Below are 26,620 nucleotides of genomic sequence, written 5' to 3'. Positions count from 1 at the left end.
ACCGACTTCCAACAAACAACTTCGAGAATGAATCAGAAAAATTTGTGATAACTTAAAGGCGACGCAACATTTCATGTTTAAAGCGGTTTCAACAGGATTGACACGAGTCTTACGGACGATGGTGCAATTTTGGCTCATGTTTTAGGAATTTCCATGACGTAATATTCAGTAGACCCGAACGGTTTCTACATGACGTTTGACCAGGCGAACAACCGTCTGGAACACTTTGTTAAAATAAACGTCGGGAATTACAAACAAGACTTACAGTGCTGATGATCGCAGATGGATATATTCCATCAATAACAAATATTCCCGCACAATACAACTGTGGCGATTATGACGCGCAGACCTAATTCTGCGTCACTCTTTGATACTACATATTTTCGACAGTTAATCCACGATCATTCTATTGCGAAATTAAATAATTGGCTAGAAGAGACCGGCGGCCAAACTTGGCCGATTGAGGACGTAGCACCGGCGGTTATTCAAACACTACTTAGCGGCCATGGCCGCCGGCTGCTTTAAGGCTTGACAGTAGGTTACATCATTATAACATAGCATGACGCCCTTCTTTGTATACCGGACACTTGTAGGCAATCATTACTCAATACATAGTGAGCTGATAGATTAGCATTATCGCTATATTTTATCTTAAAACTTGAAAAAAATAGGCCTTCTAGTAAACAAAAGTGCCCTGTTTTCGTAATCCGCGTTCAGGCAACATCAGAAGGGTCAATTGCCAATTTTATTATTTTTTTTGACTCCTCGCTACTAAACGCGAGTTCCATACTTGATTCAAGCATCGGGGTGTGAGAAGATCAGGTTCTGATTATACTAAGCCTTCGGCACTGACGAGAGTCGGGTGGCCAGTTTCTTTCTTTCAGCAACTATTAGCCTACTACACCCACTCAATTTATTATACCCTGGGTAAAGGTGATATTTATGTATTCAAACACCAGCTGAAGCCGGGAATCGAACCAGGATTGCATCTCGCTACTAGCTTGCTTTTAACAAAGATCCTTACTTTAAAACTTTTATTATCAGCCTATATACTCTTATGTAAGCCATGAAATGTACATTATTTTGTAAATTAGAAAAAAATGTAACCCTTCTAATGTTGCTGATAAGCCAAAAGCGGATGTAGTTTCGCATCCCCATGATCTGAACTCTGTAAGGCAGGTGTCCTGCGAGGCTATTTGTTTTTAAATCGGTTACTGCTCATGCTTATGATAATGCTGGTGAGAACAAGAACCAATATTTAATTTTGGATTTAACTTTTCACGAATTTCAAGTTTAAATTGAAGTTACGATATTTGAAAGAAATGAAAAACAACAAACAAACACGCAGATCTCAGCAAATGTTAGGCCAACTACTTTCTTTTCATTTGTCTCGTCCGAATGACATGAGCACATGAATCGTGCAATCTCATGGAAGGCAAATTCACGGCCGGCTCTTGAAGCGTATTCCAATAGCTGTGTAGTGGCTCCTTTGCCGTGGTTGCAGACTCGATTGAGGGGTCTCGTATCAGATCATATGACCTTGTTTCCCTGAAAATAAGTGTATACTAATTTATAAGTGCGAGCAAATCCACTAAATGACAACGTTTTAAAATGCTTCGATTAGGTTACAATAAAACCAGGATTGACTTGACGACGATATGACGCTGCCAGAAAGGTTAGGGGCAGTACATTACGGGACGCACAACTCCGTTGTTCCGCCAACATTAGAAGGGTCAATTGCCAATGTGACATTTTTTAAAGCTTTGTTGCTGGCTTGCTTTCAACTAAAAACCTTTGATTACTTTAAAACCAACTTCACTCCTCTTAGATAACCTATATAAAGTACACAATATCGTAAATCAGCAAAAACGTAACCATTCTAATGTTGCAAATGAGCCAAAAGCTGATGTAGTTTCGTATCCCTATGATCTACAACATATAATTGTTTATGGTTAGGCTACTTTTATTCAGTTTAATTGTTTTATTACACTAGCTTTATGGTAATAATAATTTAGTCGACAAAACGCTTGTGTTTATTCGACTGTACTAATGTATTGGGGACTGCTTGTTAGCTTAAATGACCTCATAGTGCTCCGCAGACAAAATGTTGTAGAAAACACTGCTCTAGAGCCTCGACTCTAGACCAGTGGTTCTCAACCTTTCGTCCCATGGACCTTTTTTTTAAGAAAAAAATTCCATGGACCACTTTGTTTTGCTGACACCCCAAGAAGATCCTTTGTGGAAACTCTATTGCGTATAGGTCAGTGACCTCTAGTGTCATTTTTTCTGCCACTTAAGCAATATCTTCTAATTTGTAGACTGCACTCAACCAAACTAGTTACCCAATTTAAACAACTACAAGCTTAGTGAGACCAGTGGCGGATGTAGAAAAAATTGGGGGAAGGCAACAGATATTTGAAAAAATCAAAACTCGCAAGATTAAATAAGCAATGAATAATTTTAGGTGTGGAAAAGAAATAATTGTAGCAAGAGGTCTGGGGGTTTGACCCTAGATACTTTTGACAAAAAAACTTTGTTTTGCTCGCTTTTTGTGTATTTTTAAACCCAATAAAAACGTGTTTTTTGTGAAGATGCGCACATTGTAGTTGACCGAATTTTTCAAATGAATATTGGATTTCTCTTGAAGCTGAGTGACGTTTTGATTGTTTTTTCTTTTATGGCCACAAAGGATTTCAGGAAATTATTTGTTGACGGTTTTCCACTGCCGAAACTATGTGTTCTCAATGCCACGTATCTGGTTATTAAGATAGGATTGAGTGGGTTGAAAATTTCTACAAAAACGCAAAAAATTTAAGCTACATGTCTTGTACGGATTTTTGTGACTACGTGCCTCTCTATATGCCGCTATAGGTGGGCAGGGGTGTATTCCTAGCATGTTATTTGGGGGAGGGCTCTATTAACACCTAGCTGTGTTGTAGTAGACAAAGTATGTATAAGTAACCGGTGTAGGTTAGCTAACAATCTTTACCTTTTTTAAAATGAAACACTGTTCAGTTTGTGGTTATTTCTGAACATCATATCGAAAAACAACCCATGTTAAAACATAACTTGAAGTACAGAAAAAGGTAAAAGCAACAAAACGTGAAAACGTCGTTGAATCCGAAATAAAATTATAAGTTTGAAATTTGGCTTGGTTGCTTCACTGCAATCTCCTATGCTTTTTCTTCACTGCGTAGGCCTACATTTGAAACTCGCTTTGCATGAGCTAATTTCAATCTCTTAACTCAATTGTAAACTTGTTTGTATGAGCCAATTCTAAGCAAACTTGCAAAAAAATTGACTGTAGGAAAGTGAGGAAATGCATTTCTTGAAATGAGCGCTTGTGTTGGCAGCTTTGCGAGTAAGAACCAATAAGCTGCCAATGTGGCAGTTACACTAAAATATCATTTAGTTATTAACGAACAGTTTAATAACTCCAAATAGGCTACACCAAAACCATATTCCAAGTTGGTGTAAACCAGTGATACAAAACAAATAGCCTGTCTGCCAGGTCTTTGGTTTTATGGGCTAAGTTATAAGCACCACGACAGTCTTTGATTTTAGCCGGCCAACAGTTGTTGCACAGATCTGAGTTCATTCAATGTGGGCAGCTTAGAATGCTTAACCGGAGTATCCTCAGCCGATAGATGAGTCTGCAACCACTTCCGAGTTGCTACAGTGCCATTCCGTAAATGAGGAGGTGGTCCATTGATGCTGATGAACAACAATGCTGAAACAAGTGATATGGTCAGCCGTGATTGTAGCGGTGTGATGACCAAGTTCATTTGCGAAAATCCGCGTTCGGCTTCTGCAGAACTTATAGCAATCATGTTTAGTACTAGCCTACATTCTTGAGCAACTTTATCGTATCTGGTATATGGCAAGGATTGTCAACGTACAATCGAAAATAAGAATGATGATATGAAATCTCTGCTTCCCTTCTTGCCATGGAACCTCAGTTGCAGTAGGTCATAACTCTGGTACAATAATTTCCAAGCTCTTTACAGAATTTTCATTATTGGTTTCCATCATTCTGCTTCCAATGTTGTCAACCAAAGCTTGAATAAACCGATTACGAATAAAAGAAGGGTATAGTCTCTACTTCGAGCTTTAAACTGGTCCAACGTTATGCCTTTAAAGGAGTTGTTTTTTGAACAGGATTCAAGTTAACAACTTCATCAAACGAATACTTTCCTTCTTGAACAGCTTTTTTTTTATTTGAAATAGAAAATTAACAGTCCATTTGACGTGACGATTAACTACTACGAAGTTGATATTCCCAGTCTGGAGAGTTTCTGACAAAAGCTATAATTGCCGAAGACAATTTTTTTAAAAAGCGCCAGATCTTCTACGAATTCCTTGGTGGTCATTTTGATGCAGAGACCTCTGAACAATGAACATGGCCCGATCTGTTGTTCTATTATTCTTCCTTTCTGCCCGGGTTGTGAAGTGTGTATACAATGCTGGAAAACTATTCCACAGAGCATTGATGCTACGATGTGAGGACGCAACACAACGCACACTGAACATTTTACCCACTTTCCTCAACTCGACATCGAACTATGTTGCAATGCTGCTCAGTTCACTATGCTACTTCGCGGATCTCGAATAGCTACTGTACATTGTTTCAAAAAACGCCTGTACGTGATAAAATCCATCTACAGTGTCTATTGCATCAGATAGACTACAGCTAATTCTAACCGGTGGTTCAAACAGTGCCACAAAATTCTGTTTGGAAATACTTCTTTCATTCTGAGCCCTACTCCGCTCTTGGTATAGCCTAACCAGCATTATAGACGCACTGTCAGGTGTAAAGGAAATCAAATGTTGTTTCAAAAAAAGCTTCAGTGAAACCATTCGCTCTCAGTACTTTCATAATTGCTTCATAAACAGAAACCGAGTCTTAACTATCAAGTTCACAAAGATCTAAAATATGTTTTCTGGAGATTCGTTATCACATATACTGCGCACATACACAACCAAGCATGATTTCTTTGGGAGTGACGTGATTCATCAACGATCAAAGAATCGTTTATGTTGCGATTTATACTTGCACAGGTAACTTGATTCCACATCGTGGCAGCAATGCTCTCGATCATCGAGGTGCATGTAAAAAAGCGACTTCGTAGCGTTGTGCCCATATCAGATCCATTCATAATTAATTGTACTAACTCAGGGAAGTCAGATATAGGTTTATTTTGATACGCAATGTAGTATGCTGCCAGCATACACTTAATCGTTATCAGGCCTGGATTAACCATTGTGCTAGGGTGTGCTAAAGCACAGGGGCCCCGCAGACAGAGGGCCCCACTTTTCCTAAAAATGAAATAAAATAAAATAACAACTTTTTCCTGAAAAAATTTTCAAGCAAAAAAATTAAGAAAAGTGGGTATTGCATTATAGGCCCCTCTGTCTAAAAAAAGTAACATATTTATCAATATATTTCCCCCTTCACGTGAAATAAAAATATGGTTCTTGTATTTTTTCTTTGGCAACAAAGACTTTGCAGTAAAGAAAGCCAGAAAGAAGCCGTTTGACTGAATTTCATGTTAGTTTTCTAAATCCTATTGGTAGTTAGTAGTGAATGAAAGAGCAGTTCAGAATAGAAATTCAGAATAACCTTTCATTGCAATTTGCAGTGTAGTGTGCAGTACGAACAGTGGTCCCTTCCTACAATGTTTTCCCTTGCGCGGTTTCGTTGATGTAATGTGTGTGATTTTGCATCCATTATAACATAAACATTGTTGACTTAATTTGCACATGCTTATTTAATCATCGATCACGTGCTATTTTAAAGTTATCTAACTTACCTAAGCAACGCTCTGTTTCCTCTGCAAGCGAAACCAGCTCACTTCCATTATGCTCCACGTAAGCTGGTAAGGGCCCCCATAAAACTCATTAGCACAGGGGCCCCATTTGACCTTAATCCGGGCCTGATCGTTATTGCCACCATGTGACTTGTATTCCTGTCAATAGCTTTTTCTAGCTTGCCTTCCTTTTCACTTTTCATAATCTGTGTAGTCTTCTTATGAGTTTCAGAGTCCTTATGTTTGTAAATTCTTTTCACAAAGATTCTTGTCGATCGAATTTCAGAACACCTGTAGCCACTACACTACCAGAAGTCCACTCCATACTTACCCTGATTTCTCTACTTTTATGCATCCTTGCCAATATCACTTCTTGACATACTGCACATTGCACAACCTACGCCTTTCATGTCGGAAATAAACAGCCATGGATTTTCAGAAAGAAAATATTTTTCTGGTCAGCAGTCCAAATATTCTGCTCAGCAGTCTAAGTAATAAGAGATAAAAGTGGATCACATTGTATTCTACCTTGCAAACAATCTTACGTATACTTTCTTCACCATCAATTATCTCAACTTATATCAATCGTGTTAATTGATTGTTTGATGAATTCAGAGGGATAAAGTTATTCTTCTGTGGTGTGCTATTTTTTTACGGTAGGCTACGTAGACTACGCAAAAACATCACTGAAAAAAATGCTATAGCCAAAATTTTAAGGCACATCGGTAGGAAAGGCTATTCAGTGCAAGAGTCACATCACACCACATCTAGAATGTCAAAGGAGCCACAAAGTTTATTATGTCATTCTTTATCGCCCTATTTGTAAAAGCTTGATTTACTATACATGTAGATTGCATGATATCATTAAGCTAAACATACGGAACCTAATCACGGAAAACGGCGATTGCTACTAATTTATATTCGTGTTTGTTTGCAGTTCTGTTGTGAGAAAGCTGTTAAAGTGTTACTTGTTCAGTCGAAAAGTAGTTGTTCAGCCAGAAAAGCTGAAAAATGGTAGCTTGAACGAGCCCCCCTGAACCCCCCTACATCAAGCCTTTCCATATTTCGGGGCTGAGCTCGCCCGAGTCCCCAAGGAATGCAACCTTGTAGGTGGGGACATATAGTTTACATATTTTGTAACAAACGATCATGCGCAAACATTGTAGAGCCCCTGGTAGAATCAATGCAACAACTTGCAAATCTAGTGATTCCTTAGTTTGATGCTCTGACACAAAAATTCAAAGCCAATTTTTGACAAACTTGTTCACTCTTAATCTGATAATTTCTTTGCTATTGATGTCCATTCTGTAAATCGCTAAAATTTCTTTGGACCATTAAACATTCACTGAAAAGTTGAGAATCGCTGCTCTAGACCAGTGATTTTCGACCAGGTTGGTTGGTTTTGAATCTTTATGCTCGGACTGACAAAGCCTTGATAGGTTATTCCTGCTAGTTTCGCATACTTGTAGAGGCTCTTGACGCAGGGCCGGTTACCGAGATTGGCAAAGTGAAATTTTCCGATTGTTGAAGTGTTGTTGCCGGGTAATTATTCTATTCACTAGGTGCCGCTTAATTGAGAGCAGTCCTGAAATGCGTTGCTCAAACGCACACACCGAGAGTCGAACCAGCGCCTCGTGTTCTTGAACCGGGCGCGTAACCACTGAGCTAACCGGTGTCCCATGAAAGATCGTCAGGTGGTAAAGGTCGTTAAGCAAAGACAGCATATTATAATAAAACACAAGAGCTTCATCGTCATCGCTATGCATTTAAGATTAAACGCAACGCAGTTTCTTACCCTCCAACAATAAAAATGTGATTTTGGATTATGAATCCTGCCATTGAATGTGTTTGAGTATAAAATCCTCGCAAGGTTTGCCACTGGCCAGACACGAAGTTAAAATACTCCATAGACTTCAGGTGCCTTTCTTTAGTTTTACATCCACCTGTGTTAAATACAACTCATTGACGAGTCAATTATATGTTACTTGATAGCAGAGACGACCTTAAAACAGATAAAAAAGCTGAAGTTATAGTTGTAAGTTAATTCTTTCATCACCGTGTGTGGATACCCCACATTTCTCCAGCAATTTTTAACTGGTTTGCCTAAAGCTCACCCGGGCCCCCCATCAGCTAAATCCGGCCCTGAGCTCACCCTAGTCGTGTTACAAGCTTTTGAAGGTTTTGAACTAGTGACGTTGCAAACAACAATTTTTCTCATCGTTGTCTGCAATATCGCTTTCAAGTCAGATTGTGCAACAACCGCTTTCTTCAAACAAAGTTCACCTCACAAAGCGTAGCCTAGCGCAACGCAACCACCAACTTGGCGCATTTCCATATGCAGCGGTCAGTCATGAAGACTCAGCGACATCAGATCAGGGCCCGTTAACATGTTGATTGCATAGGCTTGATTTTCCAATTTAGCTTCGATGCTAGAATATAATGGTCCAAAATACAATAACCACGAGGTAACTGTGGTATTCTTTGATATCGTTCTTGCCAGTCGTCGTATCCAATTGCACAAGACGTGGCGTTAAATACGACCGGACTTACTGAAAAGTTATTTGTGAATAGTTGTCTGCTAATGATGTCATAAGCTGTAGAATCGTATTGGTGGCCACTCTAATCTCTATGGAGCACCTATCACAACATTTTTGGCATGCCCCACTGAACAAGCTTATTGTGACCCACTCAAACTGAAAGCCTAGCTATTGATCTAAACAAAACAATGATGAAACAACAAAAGATGAAACCTTCAAATTACTGTTAAAATTATGGAGACGATACAGTTTATACAATCTAAATTTTGATTTTAGTCTATTGATTTAATTTCAGCTTTTAGCGAAACAAGCATACTGAATTAACAAACGAGTTAGGTTAGTGTTTCCTCTTAATTTACCGACAACATAAATGAAACCTTCATGATACAAAGCAAGAAATTTTGATCTTTCAGAAAGCATTTGTGAAAGGTACACCCAATTTGTGCGTTGATCGTCCAGGTATTCAACGGAAGCCAGTTTATCACCATCATCGTCTTCTCCACCAAGCACAACAAGGCCATCTGAGAAAAGTAAATAAGGCTGAAAGTTTACGTGGTGAAGTATTAGGCTATACAATATCCCTTTTTAACCTTTTTTATGCTTCTTTCAGAAGTGATGCTGCTATCTAATGCACCAACGTAAAATTTGCGATTGATGTAAGCCTAACAATTGACCAGCTTTTTTAACACTTTCACTATTGTGAAGGACTCTTCCGATCAAGCAATGTAGCCTATATGCAATCAGTTGTGCACCCTAACAGTGAGTAGACATGGTGCATACTTACAAATTACAAGCGTTGTCTCTTCGTAGTTCAACCATTACGAAGTTCCAACAAAACAATAGCATTTTCAACTTTTTAACATACTGCATCACTTGCAATCCAGTGATGGGCATTATCGACGATAATTTACCGGCGATAATTATCGGTTATCGCTTATCGTTATCGCTCAATTATTTTTTCAGTTATCGTTCTCGCCAAAGGCAATATTTGATTATCGTCGATAAATTTTATTTCGGATCAACACACAAGTGGAAAAACCATGAAAAGTAATATTTTTACTAGCCACTTAGTTAATGAAACTAAAATTGAAACCAGTTTTTCTTCAGTGCCTGGTGGCTAACTGCTTCGGTGGCTAACTGCTCCTGAACCATCAACTGCTCCAAAAAATGACTAACTGTTCATTCACTCCTTTCTTAATTATCATGCAATTGATGGTGCCATTGCGAGTGTAGCTCTGAAAAGTTTTGGAAAACGTATGTGGTATCTAGCAGAAGAGCTTGTACCGTTGGCTTCTTTCAGTCAGAGTGTGAAAACTTCAACCAAAGAACTTACGGCACAAAAAATGATCTTAGTTAAAAATGACGGTGTGTGCACAAAAAGGTTTGGCTCTGGATTTGGAAAACCTTGTTTCCCTGAACTCCCAGCAGACATATCCAGGTATCTCTACGACTATATTGGAGAAGTCATTTTTTAAAATCTTGAAAATTGACTCAGCATTTTTAAGTGCACCTATCGAAAGCTGGGATGACAATGAGACTTACAAAATTGCAAAGACGATTGTGAATAACATCAGTGTGGTTATAATGACACAGCAGAGCGAGGAGTCCAACTGGTCCAGGATTTTCATGGGACTGCTCTCAAGGAAGAACGATACTAAAACATTTTACAAATAGTAGAAAATTCCCGAAAAAAATTACCAAATCAATAAAATAGGAAAACAGATTCAGCGTCATGTATCTGACAATCTAATTGCGAGTTTACTGTTTCATTACCTGTGTGACCTTTATGATGTGAAATTCCTGTAAGGTTATTGCTGTACAATATCTATCACAATTACAATAGACGTTGCACTGTTCTTTGTTTGTTTGTTTTCAATGATATACATCTCAATGAGTTGCATTTGTTGAAACTTTGCATATTTGAAGTCAAGTCCAAGCGGTTACGTTAGCTTAAACTTATGAAAAGCAGGTTTTCTGCCACCTAGTAGCTAAAATCTTTAAAACTAGCAGCAAAAATGAACTCACCACCCTTGAAAATGGGGGGTTAGACACCAGTTTTGCTTCAATTGGATGAACATTTCAGGAGATAATTGTTATGTTTTGGCCACTAGAAGCAGTATTGCGCTTGGGGAGAGTACAAAACTGCCCATATTTCTGCTTCCCATCGGCCAATTCAGATAAAAAAATATTTAAATTATGCAGAATGAAGAGGGGTATGTTTCCAAAGTAAATATGCAGCTGCATCTTGTAAGCAGCTTCATTTAGTCACGATAATGTGAAGAAAATGCCGTTAGTCCCATTAGAAAATGGCCGGGTGGGGGGGTTAAACTTTGTCCAATCACAATGAAACTTTGCAAAAGTTGTTTTCTAAGATAATCTCATCAGCAAAAAAATTCAGGCTTTTTGCTAAAAGGCTGGGGTCAAATGGTGCACCCTAACGGATATAGCCATATTGACAGGTATCATGTCGAAAAATGTATAATATAACAAAAACGGTCAGGCTAGTGCAAGTAAGAGGTTTATTTTTGAAATCTACACAAAATTTCAGTCTAGAAACACTTGTCAAACCTTACTGATCCAGACAGTCAAATAAATCGACCTGGCTCCCGCTCTATATACTCATATAGGCCTACCCCACTTACTTTGGCTGTCCACAAGGCAGTGTTTTATTCTTGGCGTTTGTAATTCGGTGAAATATTGATATTCAATGTGTTCCACAGGTTGGTCATTAGGCGGGATTTCAACCATTATATTTTTGCAGTCATTAAGCTTATAGCCTCTGCCTACAATCTTGATCTTTCCTACAAAGAAATAGTTGTTGGGAAAAACGTTAAATTCAACGACAAAATTTAAAAACAAAAACAAGGTAGGCCTACGCAGCTTGTTTCTATAGAAAAAAAACTTTTTAAGAGAATATATGCAAAAACAAAACTGAATTGAACACTAAGAATAGGGGAGGGGGGGGAGTAGCCTAATTCTAATTTCAAATTTAACCCTGATTTTAGGATACACCTACATTTTAAGACCTCTAAAATGATTTTTTTTTTTCGTCCAAACCCCACTACCATGGAAATTACTTTTTTAATAAAATTGCGTGGTATTGCATTGACGTCATTTTTTTGTGTTTAGGCATTAAAAGTTCCAAGACTGTTTTCTACTGTTTTCTACTAAAACACATTAAAAATGTTGCTAGACGGCCGCAAACAGTTTGTTTGGTCTTGGTTTCATCATAATACACAGTAAAGTTTGTGCGCATGACTACGCGCATGCGCAATAGCGTACTAAAACTACACATATTTGGTATTCAAGAAATAGAAAGTAGGCTACCACATTAAATTAATTTTAGGTAAAGCTTCGGTAGAGAGTTTGTCTTGTTGAACCATAGGCATACGAAGCGGAGCAACGTGAACAAGTTTAACATCTTCATGTTTATTACATTTACATAAACATAAAACTACGCAACAAATTAAGTATCGAACGTTTTCGACATCACAAGATGTCCTCTCCAGGATTAATATACATACAACTTAACGACATCTGAATAAAATACAATGGTTAACTAAATCTATAAACAGAAAAAGACAAAAACTACAACAAAAAGATGTAGTTAAGTTGTATGTATATTATTCCTAATCTAAAGGTATTGCACAGCGTTTGCCACATAACAATGACTTCTTCAGTACATATCGTTCTTACAAATGCATAACTTCAAACCTTCTTTGATAAGATAGATAATATAGACCTATAGCTACTAACGAAAAAGTTAATACATGTAAATATAACCATATCTACTTAAAATCTACTTCGAAACTTTCACAGGCACTTAGCTCTTTCATGCAGCGAGGTGCATGAAAGTTTTTGTATTATTCGCTTGCGAATATATGTAAAATCTACTTCAGGTCAAAGTCTTTGAAGGTAACACGTTGTTGTTTATAATAGGCCTCGCCTATGCAGCCTATTCTCCCACTATAGAAATAACCTACTTTCGGACGGAAAGTAATTTTCCCCACAACAAACGTTGGATTTTTAATAGAAATACAGAATTTCCCGGATGTTTTTAAAAAATTGCAGCTAAGCATGCTGTTTGTTGTAGCATAAAATTACGTTTTAGACAAGGTGAAAAATTTCATAACAAAGTCCGATGTAGGATGTCCAGGAACAGGCCTAGTGTAGGCTATGTGAATTAGTTATTTGCAACTATTGCTAGAAAAGTTAGTGATGGCAATTGCCTACTTTCAATTATAAAACATGTAAAATGTGCATCTATGGATATAGGGTCAAACTAGTCAATACCATAACTGGCTGGGCTATGGATATAGGGTCAAGCTGGTTGGTTTTCCACAGGTGTACACAGGTTAAACAAATGCCATGGAGTCAAAGCCTTTCATCATTCGTTAGTGGGTTAAAAAAAACGGGAAAATACAATAGGTTGCCTGGAGTGCATTGTGAGGGAATTTGAAGAAAGACTTTCTGAAAGTTCACTTCGCGGTATCGGTCCATTTTCTAGAGCCCTTGTGATAGATCTTTCTCCACAACCACCTCTCGTCGACCACCATCCATCTGTTCCAGACGGTTGTTCGCCTGGTCAAACGTCATGTAGAAACCGTTCGGGTCTACTGAATATTACGTCATGGAAATTCCTAAAACATGAGCCAAAATTGCACCATCGTCCGTAAGACCTGGGTCAAACCTGTTGAAACCGGTTTAAACATGAAATGTTGCGTCGCCTTTGAGTTATCACAAATTTTTCTGATTCATTCTCGAAGTTGTTTGTTGGAAGTCGGTCGCACATTTAACTGGTTTATTTGGTGCTTGCTAGCTGGACAAATTCTCCGTCTTTTATCCAAGTAATCTGTATCGTAGTGACAGTTTTAGAGGTGTAGGCATTGCAACCCCATTTCGATAGCCGCGGGCTAATTTTACAGAAATACACTGTTTGAAAAGAAGTTTAAGTGTGTGTTTCTTCGGTCATTATATACAGACGAACGGATTCGGGAACTTTATGTTAAAATTTTCCCACGAAGAGATTATGGTTTACCGCTGTGACCATAAAAAGTAAAAGACGAGTTCTTGTCAGTTGGTAGGTCAAGAAGAAATTAAAGCAAAAAAAATAAAAGACGAGTTCTTGTCAGTTGGTAGGTCAAGAAGAAATTAAAGCAAGAAAAATAAACGACGAATTTGTTAGCTGGTAGGCCAAGAAGCACTTGAAGGCATAAAAATAAACGACGTGTTTGTTGTCAGCTAGTGCAGAAGAACTAATTAGAAGTACAAGAAATAATAAAAGAAGATTTGTTGGTTGGTAGTCTACACTCTTACAGAAGCAAAGAAAAGTAAAGACATTTCTTCTCAGTTTGGTACAGAAGAAAAATAACTTTGACAATCATTGGCAAGAAAGAAGATTAAAAGACAATCCATCTGTGCTTGTAGATTCAAGTGGAAGAATCCAAGCAAGTTTTGTGGACTTTAGGACTTCATGCTCGTACAGCTACGGTATCGTGCATTTAAATTCTTTTTTGTATTTTTACGGTCTTGGCAGTTAAGTTTTTTATAACTACTGTAGCCTAATAATTTGTGTGTTTGTGTAACTTCATTTTTTTTTTAATTGTTAATTTAGCCCCAACATTTAATATGTCTACACTCGGTGGCGACAAGGACTCGACCACCGTAGACTCGACTGAGTTTAAGCCTGATGATGTTCTTTGCGGTCGGGCAGGCCATTCTGGGGAGGGACACATTAACGATGAGGCTAAGTCAGTTCGAGAGGCCCGGCATCTTAGACGGGATATTTTGACTCAAATTGGGAAACTTTCTGTAGCCCTAGGTTCTTTGAGTGATAAGCAGGAACTGTTAATTTTTAGATCTAAGTTATCTACTTTAGAAGAGGAATTACGGCATTTCCATGCTCTTTTGACTAAAATCTTTAACTCTGCAATCTTGGCAGAACTTCGTGATAGGGTAGATCTCGAATTTAACTCGTTAAAAAATAACTTTGAACAAAAAGAAAGTGAGTTCTCAGATATGTTGGATGCTGACATACATCCTGAGGATAGCGCCTCAAATGTAAGCACTAGGATGTTTAGGACTTCGTCTCGGATAGTGGCACAAATTAACCTGCAGCTAAGACGAGAGGAGCTCCAGATACAAGCTGAGGCCGAAGCGAGAGCTGCTGAGGCTGCCGCGAGAGCTGAGGCCGAAGCGAGAGCTGCTGAGGCTGCCGCGAGAGCTGAGGCCATACGAACTGAGGCTGCCGCGAGAGCTGAGGCCATTCGAGCTGAGGCTGCCGCGAGAGCTGAGGCCGAAGCGAGAGCAGCTGAGGCCGCCGCGAGAGCTGCTGAGTTCGCACTCAAAGACGCTCAGTTGAGGGCTGAACAACGTAAAGAGGTAAGTTTTAGCTGAATATCGATCAGAGGTGGGCTCTCGGCGTAGCTCTAAGAAGGGCTCTTCTAGGCATTCCAGAAATGAACATCAATCGCAGTTTAATTTACATAACCTTTTCCAAACGCCCGTTCAACCTGTGAGTGGACCAGGGCAATCCACACGTTTTCCAGCTGTTTCAGGAGGTCTTGGGGCCGCGGCTAAGGGTCTTCCGAATGCTGTAGAGCCAAGGTCTGTGAATTACAACCGAACTCCTCCCCCAGAGCGTACAGGTCACGGGGCCGCCATTAGTAGTAATGCTTTGCCCCCTTCACAGTTTTCTGCGCCGCTAGGTTTTGATCGCCCAGCTACACGTAATTTGGGTGGTTGTGAGAGGCGTATCGCGTCTCCTGATTTTAACGTGTGTGAGGATCGTGATCGGGCTGTGCACGTGACTGAGCCCACTCAGCCCCTTAAGGGATATAGCTTGTCTTCTCCCGCTAAATCGAGTTCTCAACAGCAGGATTGCTTTTTTGAATACCAAAATAGTAGGACGTTTTTCGATAAGGCGGCCTTGATTGGTTACGATGGTAGGCTAATAATATGCCATTTATCTTCTTTAAAAATCGTGTTACGGCCTTAATGGCAGCTTCGCCCTTTAAGGGGACTCGTTTGACTTTGTTACAAGCAGCTTGTGTTAGGACAGCTGCGCAAACGATTGCTAATTTGGTTTCTGACACCCCTGGCTTGTCAGAGGAAGACAGGATAGAAATGTCGTTAGCTCGCTTGTCCCAGCGTTTTGGGGTTCGTGGAGGTCTTTTTGCAGAACCGGAAATTAGAAAGTATCGCTATGGTAGCAAATTGACTTCGACCTCTTCCAGTGATCTGAAAGAGTTTAAAGATGAATTATCGCAGTGTTTGCTTTACGCGCAAGCTTATGGTCAGCGTGACAAATTGGAAGGACGTTTTGTTTTGGATTTGGCTAAGCGACTCCAGTTTGACGCTAAGCAGCGTTATCTTGACTTTTTAGGTGATCAGTATGGTGGCACTGATGAGCCTACTTTTCAGAGTTTGTTTGAATTTGTAGTACGGGAGGAAACGCGTAAGTCGACTGATTTTAGCATTATGCTAATGGGCGATTCTGGTGAGTCGCAGCATTTTAAAAAGTTTGGCAAAGGAAAATTGCCTTCATGTCCGGTTAGGCAGACGTCCGTAAAACCCCATGATGATGTGATGTCAGGGAGTTCGCAGTACTCGACTGTTGTTGGCGCACCGCGCGGTGGTGAAGCCAGACGTAAATACCTACCGGCATGCATTTGTTGTTCGTCACGTGGTCAAGTTGAATATCATTTTTTGTCTAATTGTAAAGAATTTTTGCCCTTGACACCTAAAGATCGGAGAGATGTCATTGTGAAAGCTGGCAAATGCTTGAATTGTTTGCGCCAGCATATGGTTAGGGATTGCGTTCATGCAAATAACTGTCGTAAGTGTGGGCCTAACAACGATAGGAAACACTATTTTCTTCTGCATGATTTTTATGTGACGTCACGTGATTCTCTGGATTCGGTTGGGAAAGATGATGCTCGTGCCAGAGTTCCTGTGCGTAATGTTAAGATTGGAAATGTTAAAGCAGCCTTTAACCGCGTTACTGCTGCTCGTGTTTTGAATCCAATGACTGGCAAATCGAAGTTGGTGTATTGTCAGCATGATCCTGGTTCGCAGTTGACGTGTGTTTCGAGTGACTTGGTGTGTGAACTTGATCTTAAACCGTACGATAAAGCGTCGTTTAAAATGGATACCCTGGCTGGTCAGAAAGCTACTTGTGCTGACCTTGTCAAACTCAACATCCAGTCGTTAGAGACAGATGAACTGTTTTGTGATATAACTTCGGTGGTTAACCCAGCTTGGGCTGATGATGTTAAAACTTTACCGCATAAACAAGATTTAAATGGTTTCCGTCATTTTCATGACGTGAATATGTTTCATTTCAATGATTGTAGTACTGTAGATGTACTGATTGGCAACGACAACGCTTATTTGATGTGGGCAAAAGAAGAACGTGTTGGTGAAAATCGTAGTGAACCGCATGCTTTACTCACTCCTCTCGGTTGGTTGGCTTGTGGTGGTAAGTCACCCTTAGAGGAAAGCGTTGCTAAAGTGTGCAGAGTGCAGACGTCTTCAGAGTCGGATGTAATCTCTGGCTTTCAGCGTAAAATTGAGTCTCGTGATATGGAAATAGCAGACCTGAATAAAGTCATTCAGGATTTGACGTTGCAAAATGAAACCTGTGAATTGTCTCGCAATGATAAGTTGGCTAGAGAACTTGTTGAACCGAATATTGAGTTGAAAGATGGTCGATTTAAGATACCTGTTCCGTTGAAGGAAGATATTGAACTACCTAACAATTTGTGTTGGCGTCAGATAGAGCTGCTGCTTTAAGAAAGAAAGCTTTAAAACAACCTGAACTTCGTGATTTCCTTACTGACACCATGAAAGATCTTAAATCAAATGGCTATATTGAGCGTACTGGTGAAGCAGGAAATGTCAAGGGATTTGAATGGTATTTACCATACTTTGTTACGTCACAATTAAAAAAGCGCATTGTTTACGATGGCAAGTCTGAATTCCGAGGAACTTGTGTTAATGATGTAATGTTTTCGGGTCCTGACTTGTTAAACCCTCTGGTAGATGTCTTGGCTAGATTTCGGCTTGGTAGATTTGGTCTCATGGCTGATGTGACTAAATGCTTCTTTCAAATAAAGTTACCTGAGTCGCAAAGGGATTTGTTTCGTATATTGTGGTTTGAAGATGATGACCTTGAAAATGGTAGGATGGTACCATTTCGTTTTTGTGTACACCCTTGGGGAATAAAGAGTAGCCCGTATATCGCTTGCTTGGCTATAAAGAAAATGATCGAGCAGAATCCCAGCAGTGCTGGTGAATTGACTCTCTGCAATATTGCAAATAATATGTACATGGATGATTTTATATTTTCGGCTGATAGCTTAGAGGAAGCTCAGCAAATCACTCATGAATCAATTGCTTTGTTTGATAGCCGTGGGTTTAAACTTGGTAAGTGGAGTGCTAACAAAGAGGCTATGATTGTCTTGTCAAATTTGGATAATGAGATGCTTTCACCTTTGATTCGTGACATTGACTTTCAGACTGAAAATATGACTTTGCCATCAGCGAAGACATTGGGTTGTGTGTGGCAAACCGAGTCTGACGAGATGCGTATCGCATGTTCCTTAAAGCCCTTAGCTAAACACACGCGCCGAAGTATGCTCAGTCAGCTTGGACAAAATTTTGATCCGCTAGGCTTTGGAGCGCCATTTTTTCTAAAAGCACGCCTTATACTTCAGCAATTGGCGATAGACAAGTTTGATTGGGACACCGAGGTCCCTGATAGCTTTGTTAAAGAGTGGGAGTCGTGGCTTCGCTCTTTGGACCTGCTTAAGGATTTTTCGTTACCGAGATGGTATTTTGCAAACTCTGGTGTGTGCAGTCCGGATGATATTGTTTCATATCAATTGCATGGGTTTAGTGATGCTTCGAATCAAGCTTTCTCTTCTGTTGTTTACTTACGTAGACTGGTTAACGGAGTTCCGAGTGTGTCTTTCGTTCTGGGTAAATCTACCATTGTTGTAAAAAATCAGTTTTCTTGGCCGATAGCTAGGAAAGAGCTTGTTGCCGCTTTGAATACAGCAAGACTCGTGAAGCAGGCCTACGAGGCATTGAAGATGCCCGACTGCCTTAAGTATTTTTGGTGTGATTCTCGTACTGTGTTGCAGTGGGTTAAAAACCCTGATTTACGTTTGAATAAGTTTATTACGCGTCGAGTTGAGCATATTTTACTGTTGTCTGGAGCCCAGGATTGGCGTTTTTGCCCTACCGATATGAACCCAGCTGATGTTGGCACAAGGCCAAATCTTATTACAAAGAAAGAATTTCGAGAGTTGTGGTTAAATGGTTCTAGTCTTCTCTACCAGTGTGAGGAAATTCCATCTGTAGAAAATGCCACTCCAGTACCTGTCCATAGCCTATACCTTCGTGACGAAGAGGAGTCGCTTGACGTTGGACAGGGTGGTCTTCACAGATTGATCGAGGCCGCACCTTCTTTGTATGTTATGAAAAAGAGAATCGCTTATTTGGTTGCTTTTGTTGAATTTTTGTGCTGTAAAACGAGAAAGCGTAGCTTTGTGAAGCCAAAACTGGATGCATCTTATCTTAACAGTGCTTCAGAGTTGGCTGTGAAGTTTGTTCAGAAGAGCGTGTATGGCGATGTGGTACATTTAATGACCAAACGATCGCCGGATGCCCTTGAGGAAGTGATAAAGCGAGGTAGTGTTGGCGCTTCGCAACGTGAGAAGGAACGGTTGAAAGAATTACGTTCACTTAAAAAGTACAGACCTTGTGTAGATGACGCTGGTGTAATCCGCATTGAAGGGCGCTTAAGTAATTCTCCCGAGATCTCTCTTGAAGCAAAGCATCCGATTGTTTTGCCTTCGAAGCACCCCTTCACTAGGCTTGTTGTACTGTCGCATCATAATGGAAATGCGCACTGTGGAGTACAGCACACTTTGTTGTCTACGCGACAGAAGTTTTGGATCGCTAATGGTAATGCCTCCGTGAAGAGGTATCTTAATGACTGTGGTGTATGCGCGATTGAGAAAGCTCGACCTATAAGGCAGCTCATGTCTGATTTACCTTTGTCTCGCACAACTGCGCATAGGAAACCCTTTTTTGATTGCGGCTTAGACTATCTTGGACCTTTAACTTTCGTTGAAGGTAGAAGTCACAAAAAAGCTTGGGGACTCTTGTTCACATGTATGGCATCTCGCGCTATTCATGTTGAGCTTGTTACGTCATTGTCGCTGAGTGATTTTTTACTTGCCTTTACAAGGTTTACAGATTTACGTGGGCAGGTTAATGCTATCTATTCCGACAATGGAAGTACCTTTCAGGCAGCATCTAAGAAGTTACCCGAGTTGATAGGATCAGCTGAATTTCACAACGCCCTGAGACAGAGAGAGATAAACTGGGAATTTATACCTCCGTATGCTCCGGCGCAAGGTGGCGCCTGGGAGGCAATGGTTAAACAATTTAAAATCGCACTTTTTCACATTTTGGACTCTTCAAGTCGTAAGCCCAATTTTATTGAACTGCTTACGTACACAGGCAGTGCCGTTCGGATCGTGAACGAACGCCCTTTGGTACCTTTGAGTGACGACCCTAGGGATTTTACTGTCATCACCCCTGCCTCACTTTTGACCCCATACTTAGACCCATACTGTGCTGTTGGGCAACCACATGATCGTGACCAATTAAGAAGGGATTATCGGTTCAATTTGTCACTTTCTCATCAGTTTTGGAGTAAATGGATCGATTTTTACTTGCCAGGTCTTCAGGGCCGGAAAAAATGGCTAAAAATGGCCGAGAATTTGGAGCCTGGTCAACTTGTAGTGGTAGGTTCTCTCCAGGACATTGGTAAACGTGGGAAGTATCAACTTGGGAGGGTGCATGAGGTAGTTCCACAAATTAGGAAAGGGAAGCCTGTGGTTCGTAGAGCTAAAGTTGCCGTCTGCAACTATGATGAGAGTACGGGGAAAGTGAAAGTAGACTATGTGTTGAGGGATATTTCGTGCCTCGCCCCCGTAAAGAACACCTAAGTGTTAGGGTTTGAGCCTGGTTTTGTCTGCGGTGGCCGACACTTGTCTGAGCCCAGAACAGTCGGTTATTATCGCAATCATTGTATATAGCATCATTTTTGCGTGTACCTAATACCTATGGTACCAATTTCATGTATCGTCGTGTTTATTCTTATTGCTGTTCATTCTTTGCATGCCCTTTGTATTTGCGTATTAACTTAAACGTGAGTGATTCAAACAATTTGTGTATCATGTGTTTTTATTCATTGGCTCACAATTGTCGTCAATTCTTTTTTAGTTATGCCATGTCAGACTGTCATAACTAGGGGCCGCTATGTTCCAGACGGTTGTTCGCCTGGTCAAACGTCATGTAGAAACCGTTCGGGTCTACTGAATATTACGTCATGGAAATTCCTAAAACATGAGCCAAAATTGCACCATCGTCCGTAAGACCTGGGTCAAACCTGTTGAAACCGGTTTAAACATGAAATGTTGCGTCGCCTTTGAGTTATCACAAATTTTTCTGATTCATTCTCGAAGTTGTTTGTTGGAAGTCGGTCGCACATTTAACTGGTTTATTTGGTGCTTGCTAGCTGGACAAATTCTCCGTCTTTTATCCAAGTAATCTGTATCGTAGTGACAGTTTTAGAGGTGTAGGCATTGCATCCCCATTTCGATAGCCGCGGGCTAATTTTACAGAAATACACTGTTTGAAAAGAAGTTCAAGTGTGTGTTTCTTCGGTCATTATATACAGACGAACGGATTCGGGAACTTTATGTTAAAATTTTCCCACGAAGAGATTATGGTTTACCGCTGTGACCACCATCAGGCCAACAACAACTTTACAATCAATATTGCGGTTGAAACATCTCGAGCAGTAGTTGTCAGCCTGAACTTTTCAATTGGTTGTTCACGTTGGACATGTGTTACGGACAATCGTTCCCCAAGTGAAACGCCACATAAAACCGTTAAGGTCTCTTACGTAATGGAATATTACTAAAAAATTATCAGAGATTGCACAAGAAAAAAAAAATCTTTTGCAACACCTGTAAAACATTGCACAAACCATTTCAACACCTGTGAAATTGCATAACAATGTTTATGTTACGTCACAGAAGCTGGTTACGTGCATTTGAAATATCTCAAATCAGTTTCGTCATTTTAGAATCGTCGTTGGAAAGGTTGGTCGAATATAAAACTGTTTTGCTTGTGCTTACCAACCAAACGAAGTTTCCGTCTTTTATCCTAGTAATTTGTATTGTGGTGACAAGTTTTAGTGGGTACGGTGTTGCCCTCTTCCCCTTTTTTCGACAGCCTGTTGGCTATTTTTTGCTGAAATACAATTCTTGAAAGACGTTTTCAGAAGAGTATTTTTTCGGTGTCATCGCATACAGACGAAAGGATCCGGGAATGTTATGTTACAACTTTCCCACGAAGATATTATGGTTTACCGCTGTGACCAACGTGATCTACCTAACTCTCTTTGGTTTGTCTGAAGGCTAAATCATTATTTTCTGTCGAATGGGAAATAATTTGCACATTGAAAAACAGAAGTTCAAAATATCATAAAAATTATTTTTTTTATTATATCTTATATTACTCGTATATTGAACGCTCTTGGCTTATGCCTATTGAAAACTTTACTAGAGGCACCTTGCTGTTGCATTCAGAGGCGGATCCAGCAAGCAGTTTACGTGGGGGGTGATTTTAACAACACACAAAGTGTAAGTCTAATCTAAAGGATGGAATAATTTCCGGCAACATGACTTCAACAAGCGGAAACTTCACTCTGTCAATCTCGGTGACTGGACCTGCGTCAGTGGTTCAAAGCCTCTACAAGTATGTGAAACTACCAGGATTAAGCTCTGCAAGAAGTTTTCCCAGTCCGAGGATAAAGATTCAATCAATCCAGTCTACATTAATCCAAGCTTGCAAAAAAGACGGTAAATACAGTTAATTATCTGCGTTTTAGGGGGAAAGATCGCCTTAATCGCCCGTGGGGGACGATCGCCTACTATCAAAAGCATGCTTTTTTTTCAAGGCACCGATCGTTGTGTTCCAGACAATTGTTCACCTAATCAAACGTCATATAAAAACCGTTCAGGTCTACTGAATCTTACGTCATGGAAATTCCTAAAACATGAGCCAAAATTGCACTATCGTTCGTAAGACTTGTGTCAAACCTGTTGAAACCTGTTTCGGTTTGAAACTTGTTTAAACATGAAATATTGCGTCACACTACTGCTGACGTGCCTTTGAGTTACCACAAATTTTTCTGATTCATTCTCGAAGTTGTTTGTTGGAAGTCAGTCGCAAGTTTAACTGTTTGCTTGGTGCTTGCTAGCTGGACAAATTCTCCGTCTTTTATCCAAGTAATCTGTTCTGTAGTGACAGTTTTAGAGGCATACGGTGTTGCGTTCCATTTTCGATAGCCGCGGGCTAATTTTACAAGAATACACTTTTTGAATAGACGTTTCGAGGAGTGTTTCTTTTTCGGTCACTACATGCAGACAAACGGATCCGGGAACTTTATGTTACAATTTTCCCACGAAGAGATTATGGTTTACCGCTGTGACCACGTTGACATTGCCTAAAAATTAGTGACTTATATTTTTAATTGATCTACTCATTTGCAGACGTCGAATCAATGCAACCACAGTACTACAAGTAAACACAATTTGTAATTAGACGTTTTTGGTAGGAAGATGTTACTCAAACTGGATGGTGAGTGATTGATTTTAGCAATTTTGATCAGCTCAGTGGTCGAGTAGTCGAATGGTCGGGTGGTTGGGTAGTCGGGTGGTTGGGTAGTCGAGTGGTCGAGCGGTTATCGTCTTCGAATTTAGTAATGTTAAGTCTAGATTCGTTTCCAGGAGGAGTCGTTTCAAAAATTGGGAAACATTATTGATTGTGTTCTTTCTTGAGAAACGCAGTGATAAGGCAGGTAATATGGTGGCATCGTAAATATGATGCACAATTGAAAATAAACTGCTGCTAAAAAAAACTTAGCTGCTGTACTGCAGAGAGGCAATGAATAATCTTATGATTATTAAGTACTTTTGATTTTAGCCATATTCTCCTAAACGACTTACCGCCTTTTGAAATAGAAGTATGATAAGGTCGATTGCTTGGTAAGTGTCGAAAACTTTGCCACCTTCCAGTGTGGTCACTATCAAGATTTCTCAATGAAATTCTACAAACAACGCGGGTGGCTACTCCGCGCAAACAAACTCCAATTGCATACAAGTGTTCTCCATGAAAAAGTAGGCTCATTATTCCAGGGAAAGCAACCTGCAGACATGTGTTATCGCATGTTATGGTTATTATTTGTTATTGTCAGAAAATTGTCAACAATAAGTCTTTGAGCAACAATAAAGTTTTGCGGCTAACATGCTGATTTTTATTTAATTCTGCATTAGAGTTTAGCAAAACAAGAAACATTTCACCTTTCGTTGTTCGAAATTTAAATGTGGCAAAAGTCAATTTATAATAATTAGCCTATTACACTATGGGAGTCTGTATTGTCGAACTGAGGAATTGTATTGAAAGGTTAGTGTTAGTCATCTTGGCTTTCCTGCAGTTGTACTTGAATCCCTGACACAGTTCCAATTACCAAGATGGAGAATATAAAGTTTCCGCTTGCGTGGTTTTTTGTTAGCTGTTTCATCCACCTGAAGTGCCGTTATTATGGGAATTGTTACACTTGTTGGTACTACGGATGAGCTACGGAAACTCACAAACGTAAAAGAATTGAAAAGAGGTTTTAATCAGGGCTGTGGAGTCGGGCGCAAAATATACAATTCCAACTCCTAGGTTTACAACTGGCCGACTCCGGACACGCCAAAATCTTTGTGACTCCGACGCCACCACTTATACTCCACAGCCCTGACAATTTGTGGAATCAGGCACAAGACTCCGACTTCTCGGTTTGTAACTAGTCGACTCCGGACACGCCAAAGTCTCTCCAACTCCGTCTCCACGACTCCGACTCCTCGGCCTTGGTTTTTACAAGAGCAGAGTTATGTGTACAGTGACAAACCAGTTATCAACTCCTGCCGCTATAATTACAAACTACTCGCAGTAATATGCATTACCAGATACTAAGAAAACAAAAATTGAATCCAACAGTGTTAGTCAGTGTTGTTCACAATTGAAAAAGGCACAACTATGTCCTATCCAACAGTAACATAGTGATTCCTTTAGCCATTGGCGTACGCAAAGGACGCAGGAGGTGGAGGTCATACTCCCCACTGGGCTTGATATCTGATTTTTTTTATTTGCTTTATTGCTTATTATGAATTTAATGTGTTGTCCTTCAATTTCTCTTCACCAATAAAGCAAAAGATAGAATAAAGCAAAAGTTGAGAAGCTGGTATCGAAATTTCTAGATTTTCGCTTGGTTTTGTTGTTTATAAACTTAGGCCTGCTTGAAACAAAACTAGGCGAGATTGTAGACCTTGGCTAACCACCTGCTTGAATAATCGGTCGTTTTTTTTGCTGATGGTTAGCTTAGCTTTTAGTGGGCAATAGTTTCTACCTTTTGTTGGAATAGCTCGCTAACATAAGAAACTTTGTTTAGGCTACTGCATATTGAGAACAAAATTTGTCTCAGTTTGACGGAAAACTATTTATCCTTTTTCATTTTTTGTGTTCGTTGTGCGCTTGAAAGAAATATGAAATGCTAATGCATGTCATGCAGTTACAGAGGTGTACAGAAAAAGTTCCAAACTGGATCCCGACCAGGATTGTAGTGTTTATAACCGGATTCGGATCGGATCTAAGAGAGAGAGAGAGAGAGATATTGTTTATTTGCCTTTCTAATACGACTCGATATAAAGAAACACAATTACATACAAATCAAAATATGGCAATAGAAAGGTCTGGCAGCACCGAACAACCTTGCGGTTAACCAGTCAAGGTGCTGCCTGTCATCAGTCATCTTACATTGCAGCATCAGACATTATAACTGTATCAATAAAATATAATGATGGATGGAACAGTAGCTTCGAAATCGAATTGAATATATAAGGTTTTGTAGAATATTGAATCAAGACCAGCTGGGAAAACATGAGCATATAATGAATCATATCGTTTAAGAACACAAATACGAGGTTACATGAGATAAAATAATTTAACTGAACGATTTTAACGATTTAATAAGAACTTAACAAGGTAATTTTATAAAGTTTTTTAAACAAAGCAAGGTGTTTGCTTTTAATACATTCATCCAATTCACTCCACAATTTAGTACCCCGATGTGTCAGAAGATTGTGTGCCACGGATTTGTTTATTTGTGGAAGAAAATACTTCATTTTATTTAGTTGTCGAGTGTTGTGCGAGTGAATATTATCAAGTTTTATAAAACGATCTTGCAATACAGGCGGTAGATTATTATTGGAAACTTTATGCATAAATTTTGCAATTTCGAGTTTGTAAATATCTTCACGTTGTAAAATATTCAAAGATTTGTATAAGCTAGTGACGTGACTGAATTTTGTACTTCTAGTGATTGCGCGAATAATATTATTGTGTCTTACGTCAACTTCCTTGATTAGTGTTTTACCTGCAGTACCCCATATAGTAATACCGTATTGAACACGACTATATACTAGACTATAATATAACATAAGCAATGTTTCCTCTAACACATAGTTACGAAGGCGATAAAAAATTCCGGAATATCGAGCCAACTGCAGCGACAAATGTTTTATGTGTGAGGACCAGGTTAGATTTTCATCGACATGGATTCCCAGGTACTTAACTGTTTTCATTCTTTCAATCACTGTTTGGTTTATACACAACCTGAAATTAGTTTCAACAGTACGCTTAGGTACTTTGTTTATTAAAATGTAGCTTGTTTTAGAGTAGTTTAAAGAGAGTTTGTTTCTTCGTAGCCAAGCATCAATTTGGTTGTTCGTAGCCAAGCATCAATTTGGTTGCTCTAAACCTGGTTGTTTTGATAACAGGATCCGCGGATCATAAATTCGCATGACTTTTTTCAATTTTGAATACAACACAAATTTTAAATACCCCCTGGCAACATGATTGATTGATTTGATTGATTGAATCTGCTACACTGGACTGCCGAGAAACACATGTTTTTGGAAAAGTCTTGATGACTAATGTGGAGGCCACACCGGTATGGTTAGCAAAACACAATGCTCGCTGTTCTATAGTGAGTAGTCAGGTAGTGCTGACGCCAGGAAGATCGCTCCTTTTCAACAGTGAATCTTTATCCTCGGACTGGTAAAGACATTTCCAAACCCGAAGTAA

The 26,620-nt window shown here is 39.6% G+C and overlaps 1 protein-coding gene across 1 annotated transcript; it reads right to left on the bottom strand.

Moving 5' to 3' along the window:
* Positions 1-1,117: 1,117 nt before the first annotated feature.
* Positions 1,118-23,532, bottom strand: LOC145786108 (uncharacterized). The gene is made up of 5 exons (XM_082597757.1): positions 23,440-23,532; positions 10,987-11,145; positions 8,704-8,865; positions 7,603-7,750; positions 1,118-1,548 (listed from the first exon to the last, which is right to left on the bottom strand). The coding sequence occupies exons 2-5, from the start codon at positions 11,090-11,092 to the stop codon at positions 1,371-1,373; spliced, it is 594 nt and encodes a 197-aa protein (XP_082453883.1). The 5' UTR covers positions 11,093-11,145; positions 23,440-23,532; the 3' UTR covers positions 1,118-1,370.
* Positions 23,533-26,620: the final 3,088 nt, after the last annotated feature.

Source organism: Aplidium turbinatum, chromosome 17 (assembly GCF_918807975.1).
Source record: "Aplidium turbinatum chromosome 17, kaAplTurb1.1, whole genome shotgun sequence".
Taxonomy (NCBI): Eukaryota; Metazoa; Chordata; class Ascidiacea; order Aplousobranchia; family Polyclinidae; genus Aplidium; species Aplidium turbinatum.
The sequence above is the reverse complement of the archived record's forward strand: the minus strand, read 5'-3'. Positions and strand labels throughout refer to the sequence as shown.

Excerpts from the sequence above, each read along its gene's own strand:
- LOC145786108 (XM_082597757.1), bottom strand. The coding sequence starts at position 11,092 with ATGGTTGAAATCCCGCCTAATGACCAACCTGTGGAACACATTGAATAT. Across the intron at positions 7,751-8,703 it reads AGGTTTCATTTATGTTGTCG|GTGGATGTAAAACTAAAGAA; the intron begins GTAAATTAAGAG and ends TATTTAACACAG. Across the intron at positions 1,549-7,602 it reads CACATTTTTATTGTTGGAGG|GGAAACAAGGTCATATGATC; the intron begins GTAAGAAACTGC and ends ACTTATTTTCAG.